Source organism: Tachyglossus aculeatus, chromosome 4 (genome assembly GCF_015852505.1).
Source record: "Tachyglossus aculeatus isolate mTacAcu1 chromosome 4, mTacAcu1.pri, whole genome shotgun sequence".
Taxonomy (NCBI): domain Eukaryota; kingdom Metazoa; phylum Chordata; class Mammalia; order Monotremata; family Tachyglossidae; genus Tachyglossus; species Tachyglossus aculeatus.
This window is the reverse complement of record NC_052069.1, coordinates 7,864,814-7,889,280: the sequence shown is the minus strand read 5'-3', so window position 1 is coordinate 7,889,280 and position 24,467 is coordinate 7,864,814. Positions and strand designations below refer to the sequence as shown.

The 24,467-nt window shown below is 47.5% G+C and overlaps 1 protein-coding gene across 4 annotated transcripts in view; it reads left to right on the top strand.

Moving 5' to 3' along the window:
* TBC1D14 (TBC1 domain family member 14) overlaps nucleotides 1-24,467 on the top strand; it is a 139,747-nt gene that overhangs the window by 68,094 nt on the left and 47,186 nt on the right. For 2 of the 4 annotated variants that reach the window (XM_038745072.1, XM_038745073.1), the window contains 3 exons: nucleotides 10,346-10,464; nucleotides 17,719-17,801; nucleotides 20,985-21,102. In XM_038745072.1, the coding sequence (XP_038601000.1) occupies nucleotides 17,777-17,801; nucleotides 20,985-21,102 (143 nt within the window). In that variant the 5' untranslated portion in view covers nucleotides 10,346-10,464; nucleotides 17,719-17,776. Of the gene's footprint in view, nucleotides 1-81; nucleotides 130-10,345; nucleotides 10,486-17,718; nucleotides 17,802-20,984; nucleotides 21,103-24,467 lie in introns of those variants that run through there. The other 2 variants (XM_038745070.1, XM_038745071.1) reach the window with 2 other exon arrangements.

Genomic DNA, 24,467 nt, shown 5'->3' with positions numbered 1-24,467 from the left:
CACCCCCTCCTCCCCTCCCGCTCGCACCGCCCGCCCCCGATCGCTCTCCCGGGCCCTGTCGACGTCCGGGCGCCGGGACGGGCGATGGAGTGTCGGCCGGGCCGCCGCTGACCACCCGCAGCTTTCATGGTGAGTGGACGCCGGACGCGGGATCGGCCGGACGCCACCTGCCACGTCTGGTGCCGAGGGGGGGACGAACACCACCGGCCCGGCGTTCGGCAGCCGTCGCGTCCATCCTCCCACGGGGGACGGAGCCCGCCAGAGGAACCCATCCTCGTTGGCGCGGCGGGCTTTTCTTTAATCAATCAATCAATCATATTTATTGAGCGCTTACTGTGTGCAGAGCACTGTACTAAGCGCTTGGTAAGTACAACTTGGCAACATACAGAGACAATCCCTACCCAACAGTAGGCTCTAATTCGGCAGTGCCTCTCTTTACGCCATCCACATTTTTAGCAGCCAGGATCCGGGAGGGGGCTAGACTTCATTTTTCCTCTCCGGAGCGCGAGCCCTGCCCCTCCAGAGGCTGAGTGGATCTCGCTTCAGTTGGATGGATTTTTTCTGAAAAATCTCCCGGCTCGGTGAATGAGTCATACGGACGGCAGAAGTCAGACTCGGTGCCGCGATCCAGATGATCGCAGCCCGTCGGGAGAGGGACTCGTCACGCGGCACTCGAAGCCCGGCTTTTACACATTTTTTATCGGCAGCTCTCTAGGTCCGGTTCAGTCGGCGGCGACCGTCCAAAATCGATATTCCTCTCAAACGGTTTTATGAGCAGATACCGCGTCGCATACCTTTATCTTTCCGCCCTTCCATTATGCCTCCCTTGGGGCTTTGTCTCAAATTTTCCAAGGGCGGCGTGTGAAGATGGCAGCGTCCGTCTCCCGCCTGGCTGAAAAAACCCCGAAACGGTTTGAAAGGTTCGGGCTGCTTGGAGACGGACAGCCTGGTGTGGGGAAATGCCGCGGGATTCCGGGCAGCTTAAATTGTCCAACGTGGTGTGCCTCGCCCATATTCTGGAGTTGTCTGCCCCTGGTAACGCGGAGCCCCCAGTGATGGTTTTGCTGTTCAAAGAAAAATGGGCCTGCGCTTCCCCGCCCCATTCTCCAGGAAATAGGAAAGGAAAAAAAACGAATCAAATCAATCAATCAATCGTATTTATTGAGTTCGTATTTAATACGTATTGAATTTAATACGTATTGATTCGTATTGAATCGTATTTATTGAGTATCAATCGTATTTAATGGGTTCCCCAGTCTTTTGTGTGTGTGGGGATGGGTCAGTGTTTTGCCAGTTATTGAAAAAGAATTCCTCTTCATATCTATCTATATTATCTATATGTATTATCTATCTATGTGTATTATCTATCTATATATATTATCTATATTATCTTCATATCTAACCATGATTCTGCCCGCCCCGTTCAAAGCCTTATCGAAGGCCCTTCTCCTCCAAGAGGCCTTCCCTGACTGTGTGACTTTGGGCAAGTCACGTCACTTCTCTGTACATATTTATTACTCTATTTTACTTGTACATATCTATTCTATTTATTTTATTTTGTTAGTATGTTTGGTTTTGTTCTCTGTCTCCCCGTTTTAGACTGTGAGCCCGCTGTTGGGTCGGGACTGTCTCTATATGTTGCCAACTTGTACTTCCCAAGCGCTTAGTACAGTGCTCTGCACACAGTAAGCGCTCAATAAATGTGATTGATGATGATGATGATCCCCACACCACTCAGGTCAATATCTGTCAATTCTTTATTTCCGTTCATGTCTGTCTCCCCCTCTGGACTGTAAGCTTGTTGTGGGCAGGGGCTCAGTGGAAAGATCACGGGTTTTGGAGTCAGAGGTCATGGGTTCAAATCCCGGCTCTACCAAGTGTCAGCTGTGTGACTTTGGGCAAGTCACTTAACTTCTCTGTGCCTCAGTTCCCTCATCTGTAAAATGGGGATTAAGACTGTGAGCCCCCCGTGGGACAACCTGATCACCTTGTAACCTCCCCAGCGCTTAGAACAGTGCTTTGCACATAGTAAGTGCTTAATAAATGCTATTATTATTATTATTATTATTATTATTATTATTATTATTATGCATCTGTTCTATTCTTCTATTGTACTCTCCCAAGCGCATACTGCAGTGCTCAGCAACAGTAAGCGCTCAATAAATACTGTCAATTTGCTTGAACTTGAAGCAAATTGAAGTTCAAATTCAAATTCAGTTGTATGAATGAACTATTTTGGCATTAGGGCCCCAATATTTAAGTAGCCTTGTTACACCACTCACCGGCCATCCACCTTTCTGTAAACTAGCGCCGGTCAGATGTTGCGGAAACATTTTCTCAGTGAAATCTTTAAAGAAACATTGACTTAAACTTAAAACATTTCATGATTTCAGGGATTTTTGTTGTCACGTTTTGGGGGAGGGCCCAGATGTGCTTAATTGACGTGCGAGTAGCAGCCTGGTGTAGCAGATCTAGCCTGGGCCCAGGAGTCGGAAGGTCACGGGTTCTAATCCCTGCCCCGCCACTTGCCCGTTGTTGGGTAGGGACCGTCTCATGTGTTGCCGATTTCATTCATTCATTCATTCATTCAGTCGTATTTATTGAGTGCTTACTGTGTGCAGAGCACTGTACTAAGCGCTTGGAAAGTACTAGTCGGCAATAGAGATGGTCCCTACCCAACAGTGGGCTCACAGTCTAGAAGGGGGAGACAGACAACAAAACAAAGCATATAGACAGGTGTCCAAATCGTCAGAACAAACAGAATTAAAGCTATGTGCAAGATTTGTACTTCCCAAGCGCTTAGTACAGTGCTCTGCACACAGTAAGTGCTCAATAAATACTATTGAATGAATGAATGAATGAATGAATGCTGGGTGACCTTGGGCAAGTCACTTCCCTTCTCTGGGCCTCATTTCCCTCATCTGGAAAATGGGGATTGAGACTGTGAGCCCCATATGGGGCAGGGACTGCGTCCAAACCAATTTACCTGTATCCACCCCAGCACATAGTCCAGTGTCTGGAATAATAATAATAATAATAATGATAGCATTTATTAAGCGCCATGTGCAAAGCACTGTTCTAAGCGCTGGGGAGCTTACAAGATGGTCAGGTTGTCCCACGGGGGGCTCACAGTATTCATCCTCATTTTGCAGATGAGGTAACTGTGGCACAGAGAAGTTAAGTGACTTGCCCAAAGTCACACAGCTGACAATTGGCAGAGCAGGATTTGAACCCATGACCTCTGACTCCAAAGCCCGTGCTCTTTCCACTGAACCACGCTGCTTCTCATATATATAGTAAGCGGAATAATAATAATAATAATAATAATGGCATTTGTTAAGCACTTACTATGTGCAAAGCACTGTTCTAAGCGCTGGGGGGATACAAGGTGATCAGGTTGTCCCACGTGGGGCTCTCAGTCTTAATCCTCATTTTACAGATGAGGGAACTGAGGCTCAGAGAAGTTAAATGACTTGCCCAAGGTCACACAGCAGACATGTGGCGGAGTAGGGATTCGAACCCATGACCTCTGGCTCCAAAGCCCATGCTCTTTCCACTGAGCCACCCTGCTTCTCTCTCTCTATATAGTATATATATATACACTATATACTATACTATATGTATACTATATATACTAGTATATACTATACTGTATATATACTATAGTATATATAGTGTATATACTACACTGTATATATGCTATAGTATATATAGTAATTTATATAGGAATATATAGTAAGCGCTTAACAAGTGTCACCATTGTTATTATTAAATAATAATAATAATAATAATGATGGCATTTATTAAGCGCTTACTATGTGCAAAGCACCGTTCTAAGCGCTGGGGAGGATACAAGGTGACCAGGTTATCCCACGGGGGGTTCACAATTTTAATCCCCATTTTACAGATGAGGAAACTGAGGCACAGAGAAGTGATGTGACTTGCCCAAAGTCCCACAGCTGACAACTGGTGGAGCCGGGGCTTGAACCCCTGACCTCCGACTCCAAAGCCCGGGCTCTTTCCACCGAGCCACACTGCTTCTCTGTTATTTAGTATTTCATCTTCATCCTTTCTTGCCACTCGATGACTCTTGAGTCAAGGGAGAACATGGTACTTGTTAAGCGCTTACTACGTGCCAAGCACTGGGGTAAATCCAAGTTAGTCAGCCTGGACGTAGTCCATGTCCCACACTGTCAAAGGATTAATTAAGGCCAATTTAATGCCATTCCTAGGAAAGTAGTCAACTAGCCAGTAGCCTCTCCCCCTCCAACCCCTCTCCATCCCCCCCGCCTTACCTCCTTCCCTTCCCCACAGCACATGTACATATGTTTGTACGTATTTATTATTCTATTTATTTATTTATTTATTTTACTTGTATCTATTCTATTTATTTATTTTATTTTGTTAATACGTTTTGTTTTGTTCTCTGTCTCCCCCTTCTAGACTGTGAGCCCACTGTTGGGTAGGGACCGTCTCTATATGTTGCCAACTTGTAACTCCCAAGCGCTTAGTACAGTGCTCTGCACACAGTAAGCGCTCAATAAATACGATTGAATGAATGAATGAATGAAAGGATTAGTCTAAATGACTTCAGTCCCGCTTTCGTGGCGTGAACGCATCCCGCCCTTCCTTCCCTTCTCTAAATTAAATTGTCTTGGCATGTAGGAAATGCAGGAATGAAACAGTTGGAGACCTTTCCCAACCATATCCCATGGAGAATGTTAAGAATTGAGCTACTTATCCTGAGAATTGCATTTAAACACTCCCCCACCCAAAAAAAACCCATTTTTGACTCACCTACATATGCACTTTGAGAAAAACGCATTTGTTAAAATCTGAATTGACCAGATAATGACCATTCATTCATTCATTCAATCGGATTTATTGAGCACTTACTGTGTGCAGAGCACTGGACTAAGCGCTTGGGATGTCCAAGTTGGCAACATATAGAGACGGCCCCGACCCAACAGCGGGCTCACAGTCTAAAAGGGGGAGACAGACAACAAAACGAAACATAGTATCAAAATAAAATAAATGGAATAAATACATGCAAATAAAATAAATAAATAAGAAGCAGCATGGCATAGTAGCTAGAGCCCAGGCCTGGGACTCAGAAAAGCGTGGGTTCGAATCCCGCCTCCACCACTCGTCTGCTGGGTGACCTCGGACAAGTCATAGCCCTTCTCCGTGCCTCAGTGACTTCATCTGGAAAATGGGGATTGAGACAGTGAGTCCCATGTGGGACAGGGACTGTGTCCCTCCCGATTTGCTTATATCCACCCCGGCGCTCCTCTTCCCCCTCTCCATCCCCTCGCCTTACCTCCTTCCCCTCCCCACAGCACCTGTATATATGTATGTATGTTTGTATGTATTTATTACTCTATGTATTTATTTTATTTGTACATATTTATTCTATTTATTTTATTTTGTTAATATGTCTTGTTTCGTTCCCCGTCTCCCCCTTCTAGACTGTGAGCCCACTGTTGGGTGGGGACTGTCTCTATATGTTGCCAACGTGTACTTACCAAGCGCTTAGTACAGTGCCCTGCACACAGTAAGCGCTCAATAAATACGATTGAACAGTGTCTGGCACATAGTAAGCGCTTAACAAATACCATGATCGTTATTATTTTCCACTTCCGTTAGCCAGCTTGCGATCGGTTCTGTTTCGCTGGTGGAATTCTGTTGCTTTCTTACGACCAGAGCTTCTGTGCGGGTTGTTTTAGGTTTGTTTTTGTTTTTAATCGGCTTGTTTCTAATCGCCCAGCTCCTGCGTTTGGTTGTTTTGATGCCCGGTTATATTTTCAGTCACACATTAATCAGTCAGCCGACAGTACGGTTAGCAGCATGGCACGGTGGATAAAGCGTGGGCTTGGGAGTCAGGCGGTCACGGGTTCTAATTTCGACTCTGCCTCTTGTCTGCTGTGTGGCCTTGAGCAAGTCACTTCACTTCTCTGGGCTTCAGCTCCCTCATCTGGAAAATGGGGATTGAGACTGTGAGCCCCACACGGGACGGGAACTGTGTCCAACCCTCTTATCTTGTATCTACCCCAGCACTTAGTACAGTGCCTGGCACATAGTAAGCGCTTAACAAATACCATTATTATTATTATTATCAATAATAATTGAGCGCTTATGTGCAGAGCACTGTACTAAGGGCTTTGGAGAGTGTAATACAACAGAATTAGCAGACCGCCTCTATCTCAGTGGAAAGAGCACGGGCTTTGGAGTCAGAGGTCATGGGTTCGAATTCCGACTCCACCACATGTCTCCTGTGTGATCTTGGGCAAGTCACTTAACTTCTCTGGGCCTCAGTTACCTCATCTGTAAAATGGGGATTAAGACTGTGAGCCCCACCTGGGACAACCTGATCACCCTGTATCCTCCCCAGCGCTTAGAACAGTGCTTGGCACATAGTAAGCGCTTAATAAATGCCAATTATTATTATTACTCTATGTATTTATTTTACTTGTACATATCTGTTCTATTTATTTTATTTTGTTAGTATGTTTGGTTTTGTTCTCTGTCTCCCCCTTTTAGACTGTGAGCCCACTGTTGGGTAGGGACTTTATATGTTGCCAACTTGGACTTCCCAAGCACTTAGTACAGTGCTCTGCACAAAGTAAGCGCTCAATAAATACGATTGATTGATTGCCCAAAATGATCTTTATTTGGGAATTACTGATATACTGCTCTTTTGTGGCTCTTGCTTTGGTTTTCAGCTTGCTCCAGAGCAATTTTACCCTTGGTTGTTGAGGTTTTTTTTAATGTTTGACCACCCCATGATCTGGACAAACGCATACCCATATTCATATTCATATGTCTCATATTCATACAGCTCTTTTGTTGCCTGTCGTCTAAAGCACGGTAATAATCCTTACAGTGGTGTCCTTGGCATTAGACGCATACTGATCACATGCTGCCATTTTCCGTGGAATTACAACTTGCTTTTTGTGTGTCTGTGATCATTTACACTTTGGCATCCGGAGCCTCTGGTTTTGAAATCCTGTTCAGCAGATGGACCAACTGTGGAAATATTGTTACTTGCCTTTCGGAATCTAAAAGCGGTGTTGTGTATTTTTTTTTTTTTTTCTGGCTGTAAGTGACTATTCAGAACCTAGATGAAAAGTATTCGGGCTAAAAACAGGTGGCTTATTATTGATTCACTCAGCTCACTGATAAGTTTCTCTGGTGAACCATCCCCGTTGCGCAGAAACTAGTCGTTAAAAATCGGATCCCGTCAAAGATTGTCCTCCGTCACTCCCTGAATTTTTCCCCTGATTGGCATACTGTGTCCTTGGAAAAGACATTTCAGGAATCCGTGGGTTCCCGTCAGATTAAACACTCATCAGACTTGCTCCCTTATCCCTTTTCTAGTAGAATCTTTAGCTGAAGAACTTCATTGCAGTAATAATAATAATAATAATAATAATGTTGGCATTTGTTAAGCGCTTACTATGTGCAAAGCACAGTAATAATAATTGCGGTATTTAAGTGCTTACTGTGTGCCGGGCACTGTACTATGCACTGGGGTGAATACAAGTAAATCAGGTTACACAGTCCCTGCCCCACGTGGGGCTCGCAGTCTCAAATCAATCAGTCAATCAATCGTATTTATTGAGCGCTTACTGTGTGCAGAGCACTGTACTAAGCGCTTGGGAAGTACAAGTTGGCAACATAGCACTGTACTGAAGCATATCGGTGTTGGTTGGTCACTTCTTGAGTAGCTGAGTGTTTCGTTTGGAGTTTTTCGCTTCGGTTTTGCCAAAACAGCTTGCCGTCTCCTGGGCCTAAAATGGGTGTTGTTATCATTTATTTATATTAATGTCTATCTCCCCCTTTAGACTGTAAGCTCGTTCTTGGCATTCATTCAATTATTTATTGAGTGCTTATTTTGTGCAGAACACTGGACTAAGCACTTGGGAAGTACAAGTTGGCGACATATAGAGACATATAGAGCGCTTAGTACAGTGCTCCACACACAGTAAGCGCTCAATAAATATGATTGATGATATAGAGACGGTCCCTACCCAACAATGGGCTCACAGTCTAGAAGGGGGAGACATACAACAAAACAAAACGTGGACAGGTGTCAAGTCGTCAGAACAAATAGAATTAAAGCTAAAGGCACATCATTAACAAAATAAATAGAATAGTAAATGTGTACAAGTAAAATAAATAGAGTAATAAGTCCGTACAAACATATATGCAGGATTAGAACCCATGACCTCTGACTCCTGAGCCCGTGCTCTTTCCACTGAGCCATGCTGCTTCTCTTGTATGATTTAATAATAATAATAATGATGTCATTTGTTAAGCGCATACTATGTGCAAAGCACTGTTCTAAGCGCTGGGGGGATACAGTGTGATCAAGTTGTCCCACGAGGGGCTCACAGTCTTAATCCCCATTTTTACAGATGAGGTAACTGAGGCTCAGAGAAGTTAAGTGACTTGCCCCAGGTCACACAGCAGACTTGTGGTGGAGCCGGGATTCGAACCCACGACCTCTGACTCCAAAGCCCGGGCTGTTTCCACTGAGCCATGCTGATTTCTTATCCATGATCGGTCAGTAAATGGAATTTATTGAGCCATGTGAGAGCATTGTACTAAGCACTTGGGAGAGTATATTAGAACTGAATTAGCAAACACATTCCCTGCCCATAACAAGATTACATCAGGTTATCTCATTATGTATTAAACAGAAGCTACTCTAAGAAGGCACAGTCCAGGAGAGGGAATATCAATCAATCAATCAATCGTATTTATTGAGCGCTTACTGTGTGCAGAGCACTGGACTAAGCGCTTGGGAAGTACAAGTTGGCAACATATAGAGACAGTCCCTACCCAACCGTGGGCTCACAGTCTAGAAGTGGGAGACAGAGAACAAAACCAAGCATATTAACAAAATAAAATAAATAGAATAGATATGTACAAGTAAAATAAATAAATAAATAGAGTAATAAATACGTACAAACATATATACAGGAGCAGCATGGTGTCGCGGCTAGAGCCCCGGCCTGCCAGTCAGAAGGTCTTGGGTTCTAATCCCGGCTCTGCCACTTGTCGGCTGTATGACCTTGGGCAAGTCACAGAGAAGCAGCGTGGCTCAGTGGAAAGAGCCCGGGCTTTGGAGTCAGAGGTCATGGGTTCAAATGCCGACTCCGCCAATTGTCAGCTGTGTGACTTTGGGCAAGTCACTTCACTTCTCTGGGCCTGTTCCCTCATCTGTCTAATGGGGATGAAGACTGAGAGCCCCACATGGGACAACCTGATCACCTTGTATCCCCCCAGATCTTGGAACAGTGCTTTGCACATAGTAAGCGCTTAACAAATACCATCATCATTATTATTATTAAGTCACTTCACTTCTTTGGGCCTCAATTCCCTCATCTGGAAAATTCATTCATTCAATCGTATTTATTGAGCGCTTACTGTGTGCAGAGCACTGGACTAAGCGCTTGGGAAGTCCAAGTTGGCAACATATAGAGACAGTCCCTACCCAACAGTGGGCTCACAGTCTAGAAGGAAAATGAGGATTGAGACCGTGAACCCCATGCAGGACAGGGATCTGGTCCGACCTGATGTGCCATCCCAGAACTTAGTAAGGTGTCTGGCATGTAGTAAGCGCTTAACAAGCGCTTAGCTAGCTCTCTTCCTCCCTTCAAAGCCCTACTGAGAGCTCACCTCCTCCGGGAGGCCTTCCCACACTGAGCCCCCTCCTTCCTCTCCCCCTCCTCCCCCTCTCCATCCCCTTGCCTTACCTCCTTCCGCTCCCCACAGCACCTGTATATATGTATATATATTTGTACATATTTATTACTCTATTTATTTTACTTGTACATATCTATTCTATTTATTTTATTTTGTTAATATGTTTGGTTTTGTTCTCTGTCTCCCCCTTCTAGACTGCGAGCCCACTGGTGGGTAGGGACTGTCTCTCTATGTTGCCAACTTGTACTTCCCAAGCGCTTGGTACCGTGCTCTGCACACAGTAACCGCTCAATAAATACAATTGATGATGTTGATGACTGTCTCTATATGTTGCCAACTTGTACTTCCCAAGCACTTAGTACAGTGCTGTGCACACAGTAAGCGCTCAATAAATACAATTGATTGATTGATTAACAAATACCGCAGTTATTTCCGTTCGTATTATCATTCCTTCCGTCCGTCTCCGCCTCTCGGCTGGAAGCTTGTCGTGGGCAGGGAACGTGCTAATTCTGTTGGATCGTGCCCACCCAAGAGCTCTGCCCGCGGGAAGTGCTCAGTAAATGCGATTGATTGATGATTGATTTGCCGATCCTGTGCTGACTGAATTTTTTTGGGGGGGCGGGATGGTGTCTAGGAATATGAAGAAAGAGCTGGCCGCTCTCACAAGCCCCTGTCCCCGAAGCAGAACGTGAGGAGGAACCTGGATTTTGAACCCCTCTCCACCACCGCCCTCATCCTCGAAGACAGACCAGCGTAAGTCCCTGAGAGAGTTGGGTAAGACCCGCCTGCCTCACGGGGAGATTCGCACGGTTGGCATTGGGGGACGTCTTCGGCTCGCTACCGTTGTCCCTTTGCGTCCGTCCGCGCGGTTGAGACGTCCCTTAATCTGAGGGGTCTAACGATGGTAATGATAATTATGTTATTTAAGCGCTTACTATGTGCCAAGCACTGTTCCAAGTCCCGGGGCAGATATAAGATCGGAGAGCGGCGTCGTGTCTGCCAGTTCTGTTGCACTCTCATTCATTCATTCATTCATTCATTCAATCGTATTTATTGAGCGCTTACTGTGTGCAGGGCACTGTCATAATAATAATAATAATAATAATAATGATGGCATTTGTTAAGCGCTTACTATGTGGAAAGCACTGTTCTAAGCGCCGGGAGGGGATACAGTGTGGTCAAGTTGTCCCACGTGGGGCTCACAGTCTTAATCCCCGTTTTTACAGATGAGGGAACTGAGGCTCAGAGAAGTTAAGTGACTTGCCCAAGGTCACACAGCAGACTTGTGGTGGAGCCGGGACTCGAACCCATGACCTCTGACTCCAAAGCCCGGGCTCTTTCCACTGAGCCACGAAGCGCTTGGAAAGTACAATTCTCCCAAGCCATAGTACAGTGCTCTGCTCACAACAGATAGTAAGCTCCTTAATAATAATATTGCCATGTTTGTTAAGCGCTTACTACGTGCCAGGCACTGTTCTGAGCACCGGAGTAGACACAAGATAATAATAATGGCATTTATTAAGCGCTTACTATGTGCAAAGCACTGTTCTAAGCACTGGGGAGGTACGGGATTTGAACCCACGACCTCAGACATGTTTTCTTTTGTTGTCTGTCTCTCCCTTCTAGACTGTGAGCCCGTTGTTGGGTAGGGACCGTCTCTCTATGTTGCCAACTTGGACTTCCCAAACGCTTAGTACAGTGCTCTGCACACAGTAAGCGCTCAATAAATACGATTGAATGAATGCATGAATGCCGCTTGTCTGCTGTGTGTGACCCCGGTCAAGCCACCTAACTTCTTTGGGCTTCAGATACCTCATCTGTAAAATGGGGATTGAGACTGTGAGCCCAGTGTGGGACAGGGACTGTGTCCAAACTGATATGCTTGTATACACCCCAGCACTTAGTACAGTGCCTAGCAAACGGTAAGCGCTTAACAAATACCACAACTAATAATAAATAAATAATGATGGCATTTATTAAGCACTTACTATGTGCAAAGCACTGTTCTAAGAACTGGGGAGGTTACAAGGTGATCAGGTTGTCCCACGGCGGGCTCGCCGTCGTAATCCCCATTTTCCAGATGAGGTCACTGAGGCCCAGAGAAGTGAAGTGACTTGCCCAAAGTCACACAGCTGACAATTGGCGGAGCTGGGATTTGAACCCGTGACCTCTGACTCCAAAGCCCGGGCTCTTTCCACTGAGCCACGCTGCTTCCATTTGGGTTGGACACAGTCCCTGTCCCACATGGGGCTCACAGTCTTAATCTCCGTTTTACAGCTGAGGGAAGCGAGATTCATTCATTCATTCAGTCGTATTTATTGAGCGCTTACTGTGTGCAGAGCACTGTACTAAGCGCTAGTCGGCAACTTATAGAGACGGTCCCTACCCAACAACGGGCTCACAGTCTAGAAGGGGGAGACAGACAACAAAACGAAACATGTGGACAGGTGTCAGAATCATCAGAACAAATAGAATTATAGCTATATTCATTCATTCATTCAATCATATTTATTGAGCGCTTACTGGGTGCGGAGCACTGTACTAAGCGCTTGGGAAGTACAAGTTGGCAACACATAGAGACGGTCCCTACCCAACAACGGGCTCACAGTCTAGAAGGGGGAGACAGACAACAGAACGAAACATGTGGACTGGTGTCAGAATCATCAGAACAAATAGAATTATAGCTATATTCATTCATTCATTCAATCATATTTATTGAGCGCTTACTGTGTGCGGAGCACTGTACTAAGCGCTTAGGGAAGTACAAGTTGGCACCATACAGAGACGGTCCCTACCCAACAGTGGGCTCACAGCCTAGAAGGGGGAGACAGAGAACAAAACATATTAACAAAATAAAATAAATAGAATAAATAGCTCTGTGCACGTCATTAACAAAATAAATAGAATAGTAGATATGTACAAGAAAAATAAAGTAGCAAATCTGTACAAATACATACAAGAGCTGTGGAGGGGGGGAGGAGGTAGGGCAGAGGCGGGAGGATGGGGAGGAGACGAGGAGAAAGGGGGCTCAATCAATCAATCAATCAATCAATCGTATTTATTGAGCGCTTACTTTGTGCAGAGCACTGTACTAAGCGCTTGGGAAGTACAAGTCGGCAACATATAGAGACGGTCCCTACCCAACAGTGGGCTCACAGTCTAGAAGGGGGAGACAGAGAACAAAACCAAACATACTAACAAAATAAAATAAATAGAATAGATACGTACAAGTAAAATAAATACATAAATAAATAGAGTAATAAATACGGATAATAATAACGGCTCAGTCTGGGACAGAGAAGTGACTTGCCCAACGTCACACAGTACGCAAGAGGCGGAGGTAGGATTAGAACCCAGGCCCGGGTCCTATCCACTAGGCCACACTTCTGGTCTGCTGGTTGTGTTGTACTCTCCCAAGCCCTTCTCCAGGGCTCGGCGCACAGCAGACGGTAAGCTCCTCAAGGGCAGGGAGAGGGTCTACCAACTCTCTAGAGAAGCAGCGTGGCTCAGTGGAAAGAGCCCGGGCTTTGGAGTCAGAGGTCCTGGGTTCGAATTCCGCCTCCGCCGCATGTCCGCTGTGTGACCTTGGGCGAGTCACTTCTCTGAGCCTCAGTTACCGCATCTGTCAAACGGGGATTAAAACCGTGAGCCCCACGTGGGACAGCTTGATCACCTTGTATACCCCCCCACCCCCCGGCGCTTAGAGCAGTGCTCTGCACATAGTAAGCGCTTAACAAATGCTAAAAAAAAAATCAACTCTGACGTACTCTCCCAAGCCCTTAGTACAGTGCTGTGCACTCAGCATATTGTAAGCTCCTCAGGGGCAGGGATTGTGTCTAATACATCTATAATAATAATAATAATAATAATAATAATAATAATAATAATAATGGCATTTATTAAGCGCTTACTATGTGCAAAGCACTGTTCTAAGCGCTGGAGAGGTTACAAGGTGATCAGGTTGTCCCATGGGGGGCTCATAGTCTTAATCCCCATTTTACAGATGAGGTAACTGAGGCCCAGAGAAGTGAAGTGACTTGCCCAAAGTCACACAGCTGACAATTGGCAGAGCTGGGATATGAACCCATGACCTCTGACTCCAAAGCCCGGTCTCATCTATCGTACACTCTCAATCCCTTCCAGACTCAGCTACCCCCCACCACGTAATAATAATAATAATAATGGCATTTGTTAAGCGCTTACTATAATAATGATAATAATGGCATTTGTTAAGCACTTACTATGTGCAAAGCACTGTTCTAAGTGCTGGGGAGGTTACAAGGTGATCAGGTTGTCCCACAGGGGGTTCACAGTCTTAATCCCCATTTTACAGATGAGGTCACTGAAGCCCAGAGAAGTGAAGTGACTTGCCCAAAGTCACACAGCTGACAATTGGAGGAGCCGGGGTTTGAACCCACAACCTCTGACTCCGAAGCCCGGGCTCTTTCCATTGAGCAATTCTACTACGTGCAAAGCACTGTTCTAAGCACTGGGGAGGGGAAACAAGGTAATGAGGTTGTCCCATGTGGGGCTCACAGTCTTAATCCCCATTTTACAGATGAGGTAACTGAGGCTCAGAGAAGTTTAGTGACTTACCCAAGGTCACACAGCAGACGTGTGGCGGAGCCGGGATTCGAACCTATGATCTCTGACTCCAAAGCCTGGGCTCTCTCCACTGAGCCATGCTGCTTCACATCACCCCGACTCGCTCCCTATTCTCCACCCCCCTCTCCCCGCCCCACCGCACTTGTGTATATATGTACACGGGCTTGGGAGTCCGAGGTCATGGGTTCAAGTCCCGGCTCCGCCAGTTGTCAGCTGTGTGACTTTGGGCAAGTCACTTCACTTCCCTGGGCCTCGGTTGCCTCATCTGTCAAATGGGGGTGAAGACTGCGAGCCCCATGGGGGACAATCTGAACTCGGTGAAGAGAGGAAAAGTTCCTGGACTGTCCTTGTCCTCGCAGAAAACGGGCACATTTAGCCTGGAAATAATAATGAGGGTGGTATTTGTTAAGCGCTTACTGTGTGCGCTGCTCTAAGCACTGCGGGGTACGAGGTGATCAGGTTATCCCCATTTTACAGACGAGGGAACTGAGGCCCAGAGAAGTGAAGTGACTTGCCCAAAGTCACACAGCTGGGATTTGAACCCACGACCTCTGACTCCAAAGCCCGGGCTCTTTCCACTGAGCCACGCTGCTTCTCTGGGAATGGCACTGCGCTCTGTCCCGTGTCCCGGAAACCAGGCTGCGGAGCGCAAGAAATTCCCGTTTTTCCCCCGGCTCCGGAACAGGACGTCTTCAGCCAGGCGCCGCCTCTGTCACACCCATTTCGTCTGTGTCGTTCACGTGGCCTGAGTCTTCCCGGGGCGCGTGGTTTCACAGAGATGCGGAATACAAAGAGCCACCCATAATAATGATAATAATGATGGCGTTTATTAAGCGCTTACTATGTGCAAAGCACTGTTCTAAGCGCTGGGGAGATTACAAGGTGATCAGACTGTCCCACGGGGGGGCTCACAGTCTTAATCCCCATTTTCCAGATGAGGAAACTGAGGCCCAGATAAGTGACTTGCCCAGAGTCACACAGCTGGGATTTGAACCCACGACCTCTGACTCCAAAGCCTGGGCTCTTTCCACTGAGCCACGCTGCGTCTCTGGGAATGGCACTGCGCTCTGTCCCGTGGCCCGGAAACCAGGCTGCGGAGCGCAAGAGATTCCCGTTTTTCCCCCGGCTCCGGAACAGGACGTCTTCAGCCAGGCGCCGCCTCTGTCACACCCATTTCGTCTGTGTCATTCACGTGGCCTGAGTCTTCCCAGGGCGCGTGGTTTCACGGAGATGCGGAATACAAAGAGCCACCCATAATAATAATAATAATAATGATGGCATTTATTAAGCGCTTACTATGTGCAAAGCACTGTTCTAAGCACTGGGGAGATTACAAGGTGATCAGGTTGTCCCACGGAGGGGCTCCCAGTCTTAATCCCCATTTTACAGATGAGGAAACTGAGGCCCAGAGAAGTGAAGTGACTTGCCCAAAGTCACACAGCTGGGATTTGAACCCACGACCTCTGACTCCAAAGCCCGGGATCTTTCCACTGAGCCACGCTGCTTCTCCGGGAATGGCACTGCGCTCTGTCCCGTGGCCCGGAAACCAGGCTGCGGAGCGCAAGAGATTCCCGTTTTTCCCCCAGCTCCGGAACAGGACATCTTCAGCCAGGCGCCACCTCTGTCACACCCATTTCGTCTGTGTCGTTCACGTGGCCTGAGTCTTCCCGGGGCGCGTGGTTTCACGGAGATGCGGAATACAAAGAGCCACCCATAATAATAATAATAATAATGGCATTTATTAAGCGCTTACTATGTGCAAAGCACTGGGGAGATTACAAGGTGATCAGACTGTCCCACGGGGGGGCTCACAGTCTTAATCCCCATTTTCCAGATGAGGAAACTGAGGCCCAGATAAGTGACTTGCCCAGAGTCACACAGCTGGGATTTGAACCCACGACCTCTGACTCCAAAGCCTGGGCTCTTTCCACTGAGCCACGCTGCGTCTCTGGGAATGGCACTGCGCTCTGTCCCGTGGCCCGGAAACCAGGCTGCGGAGCGCAAGAGATTCCCGTTTTCCCCCCGGCTCTGGAACAGGACGTCTTCAGCCAGGCGCCGCCTCTGTCACACCCATTTCGTCTGTGTCATTCACGTGGCCTGAGTCTTCCCGGGGCGCGTGGTTTCACGGAGATGCGGAATACAAAGAGCCACCCATAATAATAATAATAATGATGGCATTTATTAAGCGCTTACTATGTGCACACCACTGTTCTAAGCACTGGGGAGATTACAAGGTGATCAGGTTGTACCATGGAAGGGCTCACAGTCTTAATCCCCATTTTACAGATGAGGAAACTGAGGCCCAGTGAAGTGACTTGCCCAAAGTCACACAGCTGGGATTTGAACCCATAAGCTCTGACTCCAAAGCCCGGGCTCTTTCCACTGAGCCACGCTGCTTCTCCGGGAATGGCACTGCGCTCTGTCCCGTGGCCTGGAAACCAGGCTGCGGAGCGCAAGAGATTCCCGTTTTTCCCCCGGCTCCGGAACAGGACGTCTTCAGCCGGGCGCCACCTCTGTCACACCCATTTCGTCTGTGTCATTCACGTGGCCTGAGTCTTCCCGGGGCGTGTGGTTTCACGGAGATGCGGAATACACAGAGCCACCCGTCATCATCAATCGTATTTATTGAGCGCTTACTATGTGCAGAGCACTGTACTAAGCGCTTGGGAAGTACAAATTGGCAACATATACCCATGGTCATCCTCTCCATTTAGAGAAAAGATCAAGCAGCGTGGCCCAGTGGAAAGAGCCCGCGCTTTGGAGTCAGAGGTCACGGGTTCAGATCCCGGCTCCACCAATTGTCAGCTGTGTGACTTTAGGCAAGCCACTTCACTTCTCTGGGCCTCAGTGACCTCATCTGTAAAATGGGGATTAAGACCGTGAGCCCCCCGTGGGACAACCTGATCACCTTGTAACCCCCCAGCGCTTAGAACAGGGCTTTGCACAGAGTAAGCGCTTAATAAATGCCATCATTATTATGGGGCCGACAGTCTACATCGGAGAGAGAACAGATAGCGAATCCCCGTCTTGAAGGTGAGGGACCCGCAGCTCAGAGAAGTGAAGTGACTTGCCCAAGGTCACACGGCAGCTAAGTGGCAGAATCGGGTTTAGAACCCAGGTCCTCCGATTCGCAGGCCCACGTTCTTTCCACCAGGCCACGATGCCGTTTCTGTACTTGGGTGAAGTTAATGTCGCTGTGTGTGAATGAGAATCGTTTGAACCTTTGCCTTGTTTGTTGTTGTTGTTCACACCTGTTGATTTTTACCACTTTGTATCTTTTTTTATATGTATGTAAAACAAAAATGCTCTTTTTTCACTAAATTTTGCACCTTATTCTCTTCCTGAGGCCCCAGACTCTGAGTGATACCCAGAGTAGTGGAAAATCCTTTGTTTCCTCTTCAGAAACCTCCCTGCCAAACCCGCAGAAGAAGCTCAGAAACACAGGCAGCAGTACGAAGAAATGGTGGTGCAGGCCAAAAAACGAGGTAACGCAGCCATCTCCCGAGAGGTATCCCGCACCACGGGCCGAGCACTGTACTGAGCACTAGGGTAGATGAGGTGCAGTCAGTTAACAATAATTATTATGATATTCGTTAAGCTCTTCCTGTGTGTCCAGCGCTGTTCCGAACACTGGGTAGGTACAGGGTAATCCCGTTGGCCGCAGTCTCCGTCCCATATGGGGTCCACAGTCTTAGTACTCATCATCAATCGTATTTATTGAGCGCTTACTATGTGCAGAGCACTGTACTAAGTGCTTGGGAAGTACAAATTGGCAACATAATAGGAGGGAGAACAGGTAGCGTGTCCCCATCTTGAAGACGAGGAAACCAAGGCTCAGAGAAGCGAAGCGACTGGCCCAAAGTCACGCAGCGGAAGTGGCGGTGCTGGGATTAGAACCCACGTCCTCCCCCGTCCACCCTCTTCCCGCTAGGCCACGCGGCTTCTCAGAGGCAGTCCCCATCCCACAAGGAGCTCGCGGTCCAAAGGGGAGGGAGAGCGCGTGTTTCAGTCCCCCATTTTCCAGCCTGGGAAACTGAGGCACAGAGACGGCAAGCGGCTCGCCCGGGGTCACCCAGCAGGCAGGTGGTGGAGCTCGGGTTTGAACTCAGATTCCCTGACTCCACCAGTCCTGCGATCTTTTCGCTAGGCCCCTTTGCTTCCGTAAACTTGGGGTGGCTGATCTTTTGGAACCCCGAAGCTTGCCGTCCCTTAAGGGCTCCTCACCCACTGGAAAAATCGATGGCTTCCAAAGTGTTGAAAAACAGAAACTTCTCCCAGCCTTGGAGCTTACTAGCCGCCCTTCCTGAGACCCTCTGCAGAGATTATTTCCATCTGGCTGGAGGGATTTGGTCCTTCCGATACTTAGCAAAGTAGTGGGCACCTCCCAAATATGTCATGTTGAAGAACCCACTTCTGGATCAGTCTGTCGTATTTATCGAGTGCTTACTGTGTGCAGAGCACCGTGCTACAGCACTTGTGTATATACCTGTAATTTACTTATAATTTCACTTCTGTTGATGTCTATTTGTATTGCTGTCTCCCCCCGCGCTCCGGCCCTAGACTGTGAGCTCATCGTGGGAGCTCTGCACACAGTAGTCGCTCAATAAATATGATTGACTGAATTGTCTCTCTTTATTGCTGTACTGTACTTTCCCAAGCGCTCAGTACAGTGCTCTGCACACGGTAAGCACTCAAGAAATATGACTGAATGAATGAATACTCTGTGCTGGGAAGTGCATAATACAGCAATAAACAGACACATTTCCTGCCCACAGTGGGTTTCCAGTCTAGATGGCACCTGTTTTTGAATTGAGGTTTTACTCAGTTGTCATTTTGCCTGGCTGAAATCTTTGCCGAGCCCTCGGCCCGTGAACATCGCTAGAACCCGCCCTTTCCTCTCCATCCAAACCGCTCCCACGTCAGTCCGAACACTCATCCCCTCCCGCTTGGATGCCTGCATCAGCCTCCTCGCCGACCTCCCGGCCTCCCGTCTCTCCCCGCTCCAGTCCATACTTCACTCTGCTGCCCAAATCATTTTTCTGCGGAAACCTTCAGGCCACGTATCCCCATTCTCGAGAACCTCCAGGGGTTGCCCATCTCCCTCTGTGTTACCGGAGAGATAAGAGGAGAACCAGGAGAGGACGGAGTCAGACAGACAGACAAAGACAGATTGGGACTCCAGAAACACTCGTCTTTGACAAACACTCCACACACTCCACCCACCCTGTGCAGTGTAGGTACAGCCCCAAGTGATGACAAGCACACTTACTGCAGTGCTCTGTACACAGTAAGTGCTCAGTAAATATGGCTGAATGAGTGTCAACTTAGTTTCATAGATGGTTTCCTGAGTAGCTCTTTCCTGTTTATGTTGCTTTGCCATCAGAATAATTGATGACAACGTATCAATTGAGTTGAAGCTCTCAAACACTCATCCTCTCCCGCTTGGATGACTGCATCATCCTCCTCGCTGACCTCCCGGCCTCCTGTCTCTCCCCGCTCCAGTCCATACTTCACTCTGCTGCCCAAATCATTTTTCTGCGGAAACCTTCAGGCCACATCTCCCCATTCTCAAGAACCTCCAGGGGTTGCCCCTCTCCCTCTGCATTAAGGGGATATTCCCTACCTTCAGCTTTATCGCGCTCCATCACCTTGCCCCCTCCTACCTTCCCGTGCCGTTTTCCTATTACGACACAACCCGCACACTTTGCTCCTCAAACGTCAGCCTCCCCGCCGTACCTCGATCGCGTCTATCTCACCGCCGACCTCTCCCCCGCATCCTGCCTCCCTCTTCATATCCAACAGGCAGTGACTCTCCCCCTCTTCAAAGCCTTATCCAAGGCCCGTCTCCTCCAAGAGGCCTTCTTTTTTTTTTTATAATGGCATTTATTAAGCGCTTACTATGTGCAAAGCACTGTTCTAAGCGCTGGGGAGGTTACAAGGTGATCAGGTTGTCCCATGGGGGGCCTTTTCTGACTAAGCCCTCCTTTCCTCTTCTCCCACTCCCTTCTGGGGCACCCTGGCCCTTGGATTTGCCCCCTTTTTTCGCCCCACAGTACTCACGTACCTCCCCGTGATTTCTTTATTCACACTAACGCCCATCTCCCACTCTCGTAAGCCCGTTGTGGGCAGGGAACCCGTCCCACAGACGGTCACTACATTGCAGAGTTATCGCTCAGTAATAATAATAATAGTAATGGCATTTATTACTGTTCTAAGCGCTGGGGAGGTTACAAGGTGATCAGGTCGTCCCACGGGAGGTCACAGTCTTAATCCCCATTTTACAGATGAGGAAACTGAGGCACGGAGAAGTCAAGTGACTTGCCCGAAGTCACACAGCTGACAATCGGCAGAGCTGGGATTCGAACCCACGACCCCTGACTCCAAAGCCCGGGCTCTTTCCACTGAGCCCCGCTGCTTCTCTGTAGCCACACTGCTTCTCTGTAAATCATCATCAATCGTATTTATTGAGCGCTTACTGTGTGCAGAGCACTGTACTAAGCGCTTGGGAAGTACAAATTGGCAACATATAGAGACATTCCCTACCCAACAGTGGGCTCACAGTCTAAAAGTATATGCAGTGGATTGAAGAAATCCAAGAAGTAGTGGCATCTTTTTCCCCCCCACCCATCCCCTAATAGGTGTCGTTTTGTGTTTTAATTGACGGCCAGAGCTCAAGGAAGCCCAGAGGAGGAAAAAGCAACTGGAAGAAAGATGTAAACTGGAAGAAAGCATCGGAAACGCCGTCCTGACTTGGAACAACGAAATCCTCCCCAACTGGGAAGCGATGTAAGGCAGGCCCGGGACTCCTCCCGGTCTAATTGCCCGGAGCGGAGCTTCGGACGGTGGGAGATATTTAGGGTTATTCACGATGTCTGACCGACTTCCAGGGCGAGTAGAACATCGCAGACTGGGCCTCGTGCCGATAATAATAACGATGATGGTATTTGGTAAGCGCTTACTATGTGCCAAGTACCGTTCTAAGCGCTGGGAGGATACAGGGTAATCAGGTTGTCCCACGTGGGGCTCACACCTTTAATCCCCATTTTACAGATGAGGTAACTGAGGCACAGAGAGGTTAAATGACTTGCCTAAGGTCTAATGATGGTATTTAAACCCTTACTATGTGTCAAGCACTGTTCTAAACACTGGGGTAGACACAAGGTAATCAGGTTGTCCCACGTGGGGCTCAGAGTCTTCACCCCCATTTTATAGATGAGGTAACTGAGGCCCAGAGAAGTTAAGTGACTTGCCTAAGGTCTAGTGATGGTATTTAAGCCCTTACTATGTGTCAATCACTGTTCTAAACACTGGGGTAGACACAAGGTAATCAAGTTGTCCCGCGTGGGGCTCACAGTCTTTACCCCCATTTTACAGATGAGGTAACTGAGGCACAGAGAAGTTAAGTGACTTGCTTAAGGTCTAATGATGGTATTTAAGCCCTTACTATGTGCCAAACACTGTTCTGAACACTGGGTTCGACACAAGGTAATCAAGTTATCCCACGTGGGGCTCACAATCTTCACCCCCATTTTACAGATGAGGTAACTGAGGCACAGAGAGGTTAAGTGACTTGCCTAAGGTCTAATGGTGGTATTTAAGCCCTTACTATGTGTCAATCACTGTTTTAAACACTGGGGTAGACACAAGGTAATCAAGTTGTCCCGCGTGGGGCTCACAGTCTTCACCCCCATTTCACAGATGAGGTAACTGAGGCCCAGAGAGGTTAAGTGACTTGCCTAAGGTCTAATGATGGTATTTGAGCCCTTACTATGTGCCAAGCACTGTTCTAAACACTGGGGTAGACACAAGGTAATCAAGTTATCCCACGTGGGGCTCACAGTCTTCACCCCCATTTCACAGATGAGGTAACTGAGGCACAGAGAAGTTAAGTGACTTGCCTAAGGTCTAATGATGGTATTTAAGCCCTTACTATGTGTCACCCACTGTTCTAAACACTGGAGTAGACTCAAGGTAATCAAGTTGTCCCACGTGGGGCTCACAGTCTTCACCCCCATTTTACAGATGAGGTAACTGAGGCACAGAGAAGATAGGGGACTTGCCCAAAGTCAATCAATTGTATTTATTGAGCGCTTACTGTGTGCAGAGCACTGTACAAAGCGCTTGGGAAGTACAAGTTGGCAACATATAGAGACAGTCCCTACCCAACAGTGGGCTCACAGTCTAGAAGGGGGAGACAGAGAACCAAACAAAACATATTAGCAAAATAAAATAGAATCGATATGTACAAATAAAATGAATGAATATCAATCAATCAATTGTATTTATTGAGTGCTTACTGTGTGCAGAGCACTGTACTAAGTGCTTGGGAAGTACAAGTTGGCAATCAATCATATTTATGGAGCACTTACTGTGTGCAGAGCTCTGTACTAAGCGCTTGGGCAGTACAAGTTGGCAATATATAGAGAAGGTCCCGACCCAACAGTGGGCTCACAGTCTAGAAAGTCCCCCAGCTGCTATGTGGCGGAGCCGAGATTAGAACCCAAGACCTCTGACTCCCAAGCCCGGGGGTCTTTCCACTAAGCCTCGTTGCTTCCCTAATATGTCCAGAAGCATCTCGGAGGCGGGTCACGGAGGAGCCGAGCGTGGAAGCGGAGGCGTGGGCCCGCTCGGGGCGGGAGGGAAGGGGGGCATCCCGGCTAGCCCAGGGCTACTAACTCAGGGGTCCCAGTGGCCACGACCTCCTCCCTCCGCCCCCCCTCCCCGGGCCACGGTTCCCCCCCAAACCCGGCCCGAGCCCCTGCATTAACGGCATGGGGCGGATGCCGTCATCTCTCGCTGCCGGGACGGGGTTGGGAGGCCTTCCCACACTGAGCCCCCTCTTTCCTTCATTATCATTATTATTATTGACCAAAAAGAGTTGACAGTCTAAATCAATCAATCAATCACTCAATCAATCAATCAATCGTATTTATTGAGCGCTTACTGTGCACAGAGCACTGTACTAAGCGCTTGGGAAGTACAAGTTGGCAACATATAGAGACGGTCCCTACCCAACAGTGGGCTCACAGTCCCCTCTCCCCCTCTCCATCCCCCCCGCCTTACCTCCTTCCCTTCCCCACAGCACCTGGATATATGTTTGTACAGATTTATTACTCTATTTATTTGACTTGTACATATCCATTCTATTTATTTTATTTTATTAATATGCTTTGTTTGGTTGTCTGTCTCCCCCTTCTAGACTGTGAGCCCACTGTTGGGTAGGGACCATCTCTATATGTTGCCAACTTGGACTTCCCAAGCGCTTAGTACAGTGCTCTGCACACGGTAAGCTCTCAATAAATACAATTGATTGATTGCCAACTTGTACTTCCCAAGCGCTTAGTACAGTGCTCTGCACACAGTAAGCGCTCAAGAAATATGATTGATTGATTGATTGATTGATATTTATTTTACTTGTACATATCTATTCTATTTATTATATTTTGTTAATATGCTTTGTTTGGTTGTCTGTCTCCCCCTTCTAGACTGTGAGCCTGCTGTTGGGTAGGGACCGTCTCTATATGTTGCCAACTTGTACTTCCCAAGCTCTTAGTACAGTGCTCTGCACACAGTAAGCGCTCAAGAAATACGATTGATTGCCAACTTGCACTTCCAAAGCGCTTAGTACAGTGCTCTGCACACAGTAAGCGCTCAAGAAATACGATTGATTGCCAACTTGTACTTCCCAAGCGCTTAGTACAGTGCTCTGCACACAATAAGCGCTCAATAAATACGATTGACTGATTGGTATTTATTTATTTTACTTGTACATATCTATTCTATTTATTTTATTTTGTTAATATACTTTGTTTGGTTGTCTGTCTCCCCCTTCTAGACTGTGAGCCCACTGTTGGGTAGGAACCGTCTCTATATGTTGCGAACTTGGACTTCCCAAGCGCTTAGTACAGTGCTCTGCACACAGTAAGCGCTCAATAAATACAATTGATTGATTGATTGATATTTATTTTACTGGTACATATCTATTCTATTTATTTTATTTTGCTAATATGCTTTGTTTGGTTCTCTGTCTCCCCCTTCTAGACTGTGAGCCCACTGCTGGGTAGGGACCGTCTCTATATGTTGCCAACTTGTACTTCCCAAGTGCTTAGTACAGTGCTCTGCACACAGTAAGCGCTCAATAAATATGATTG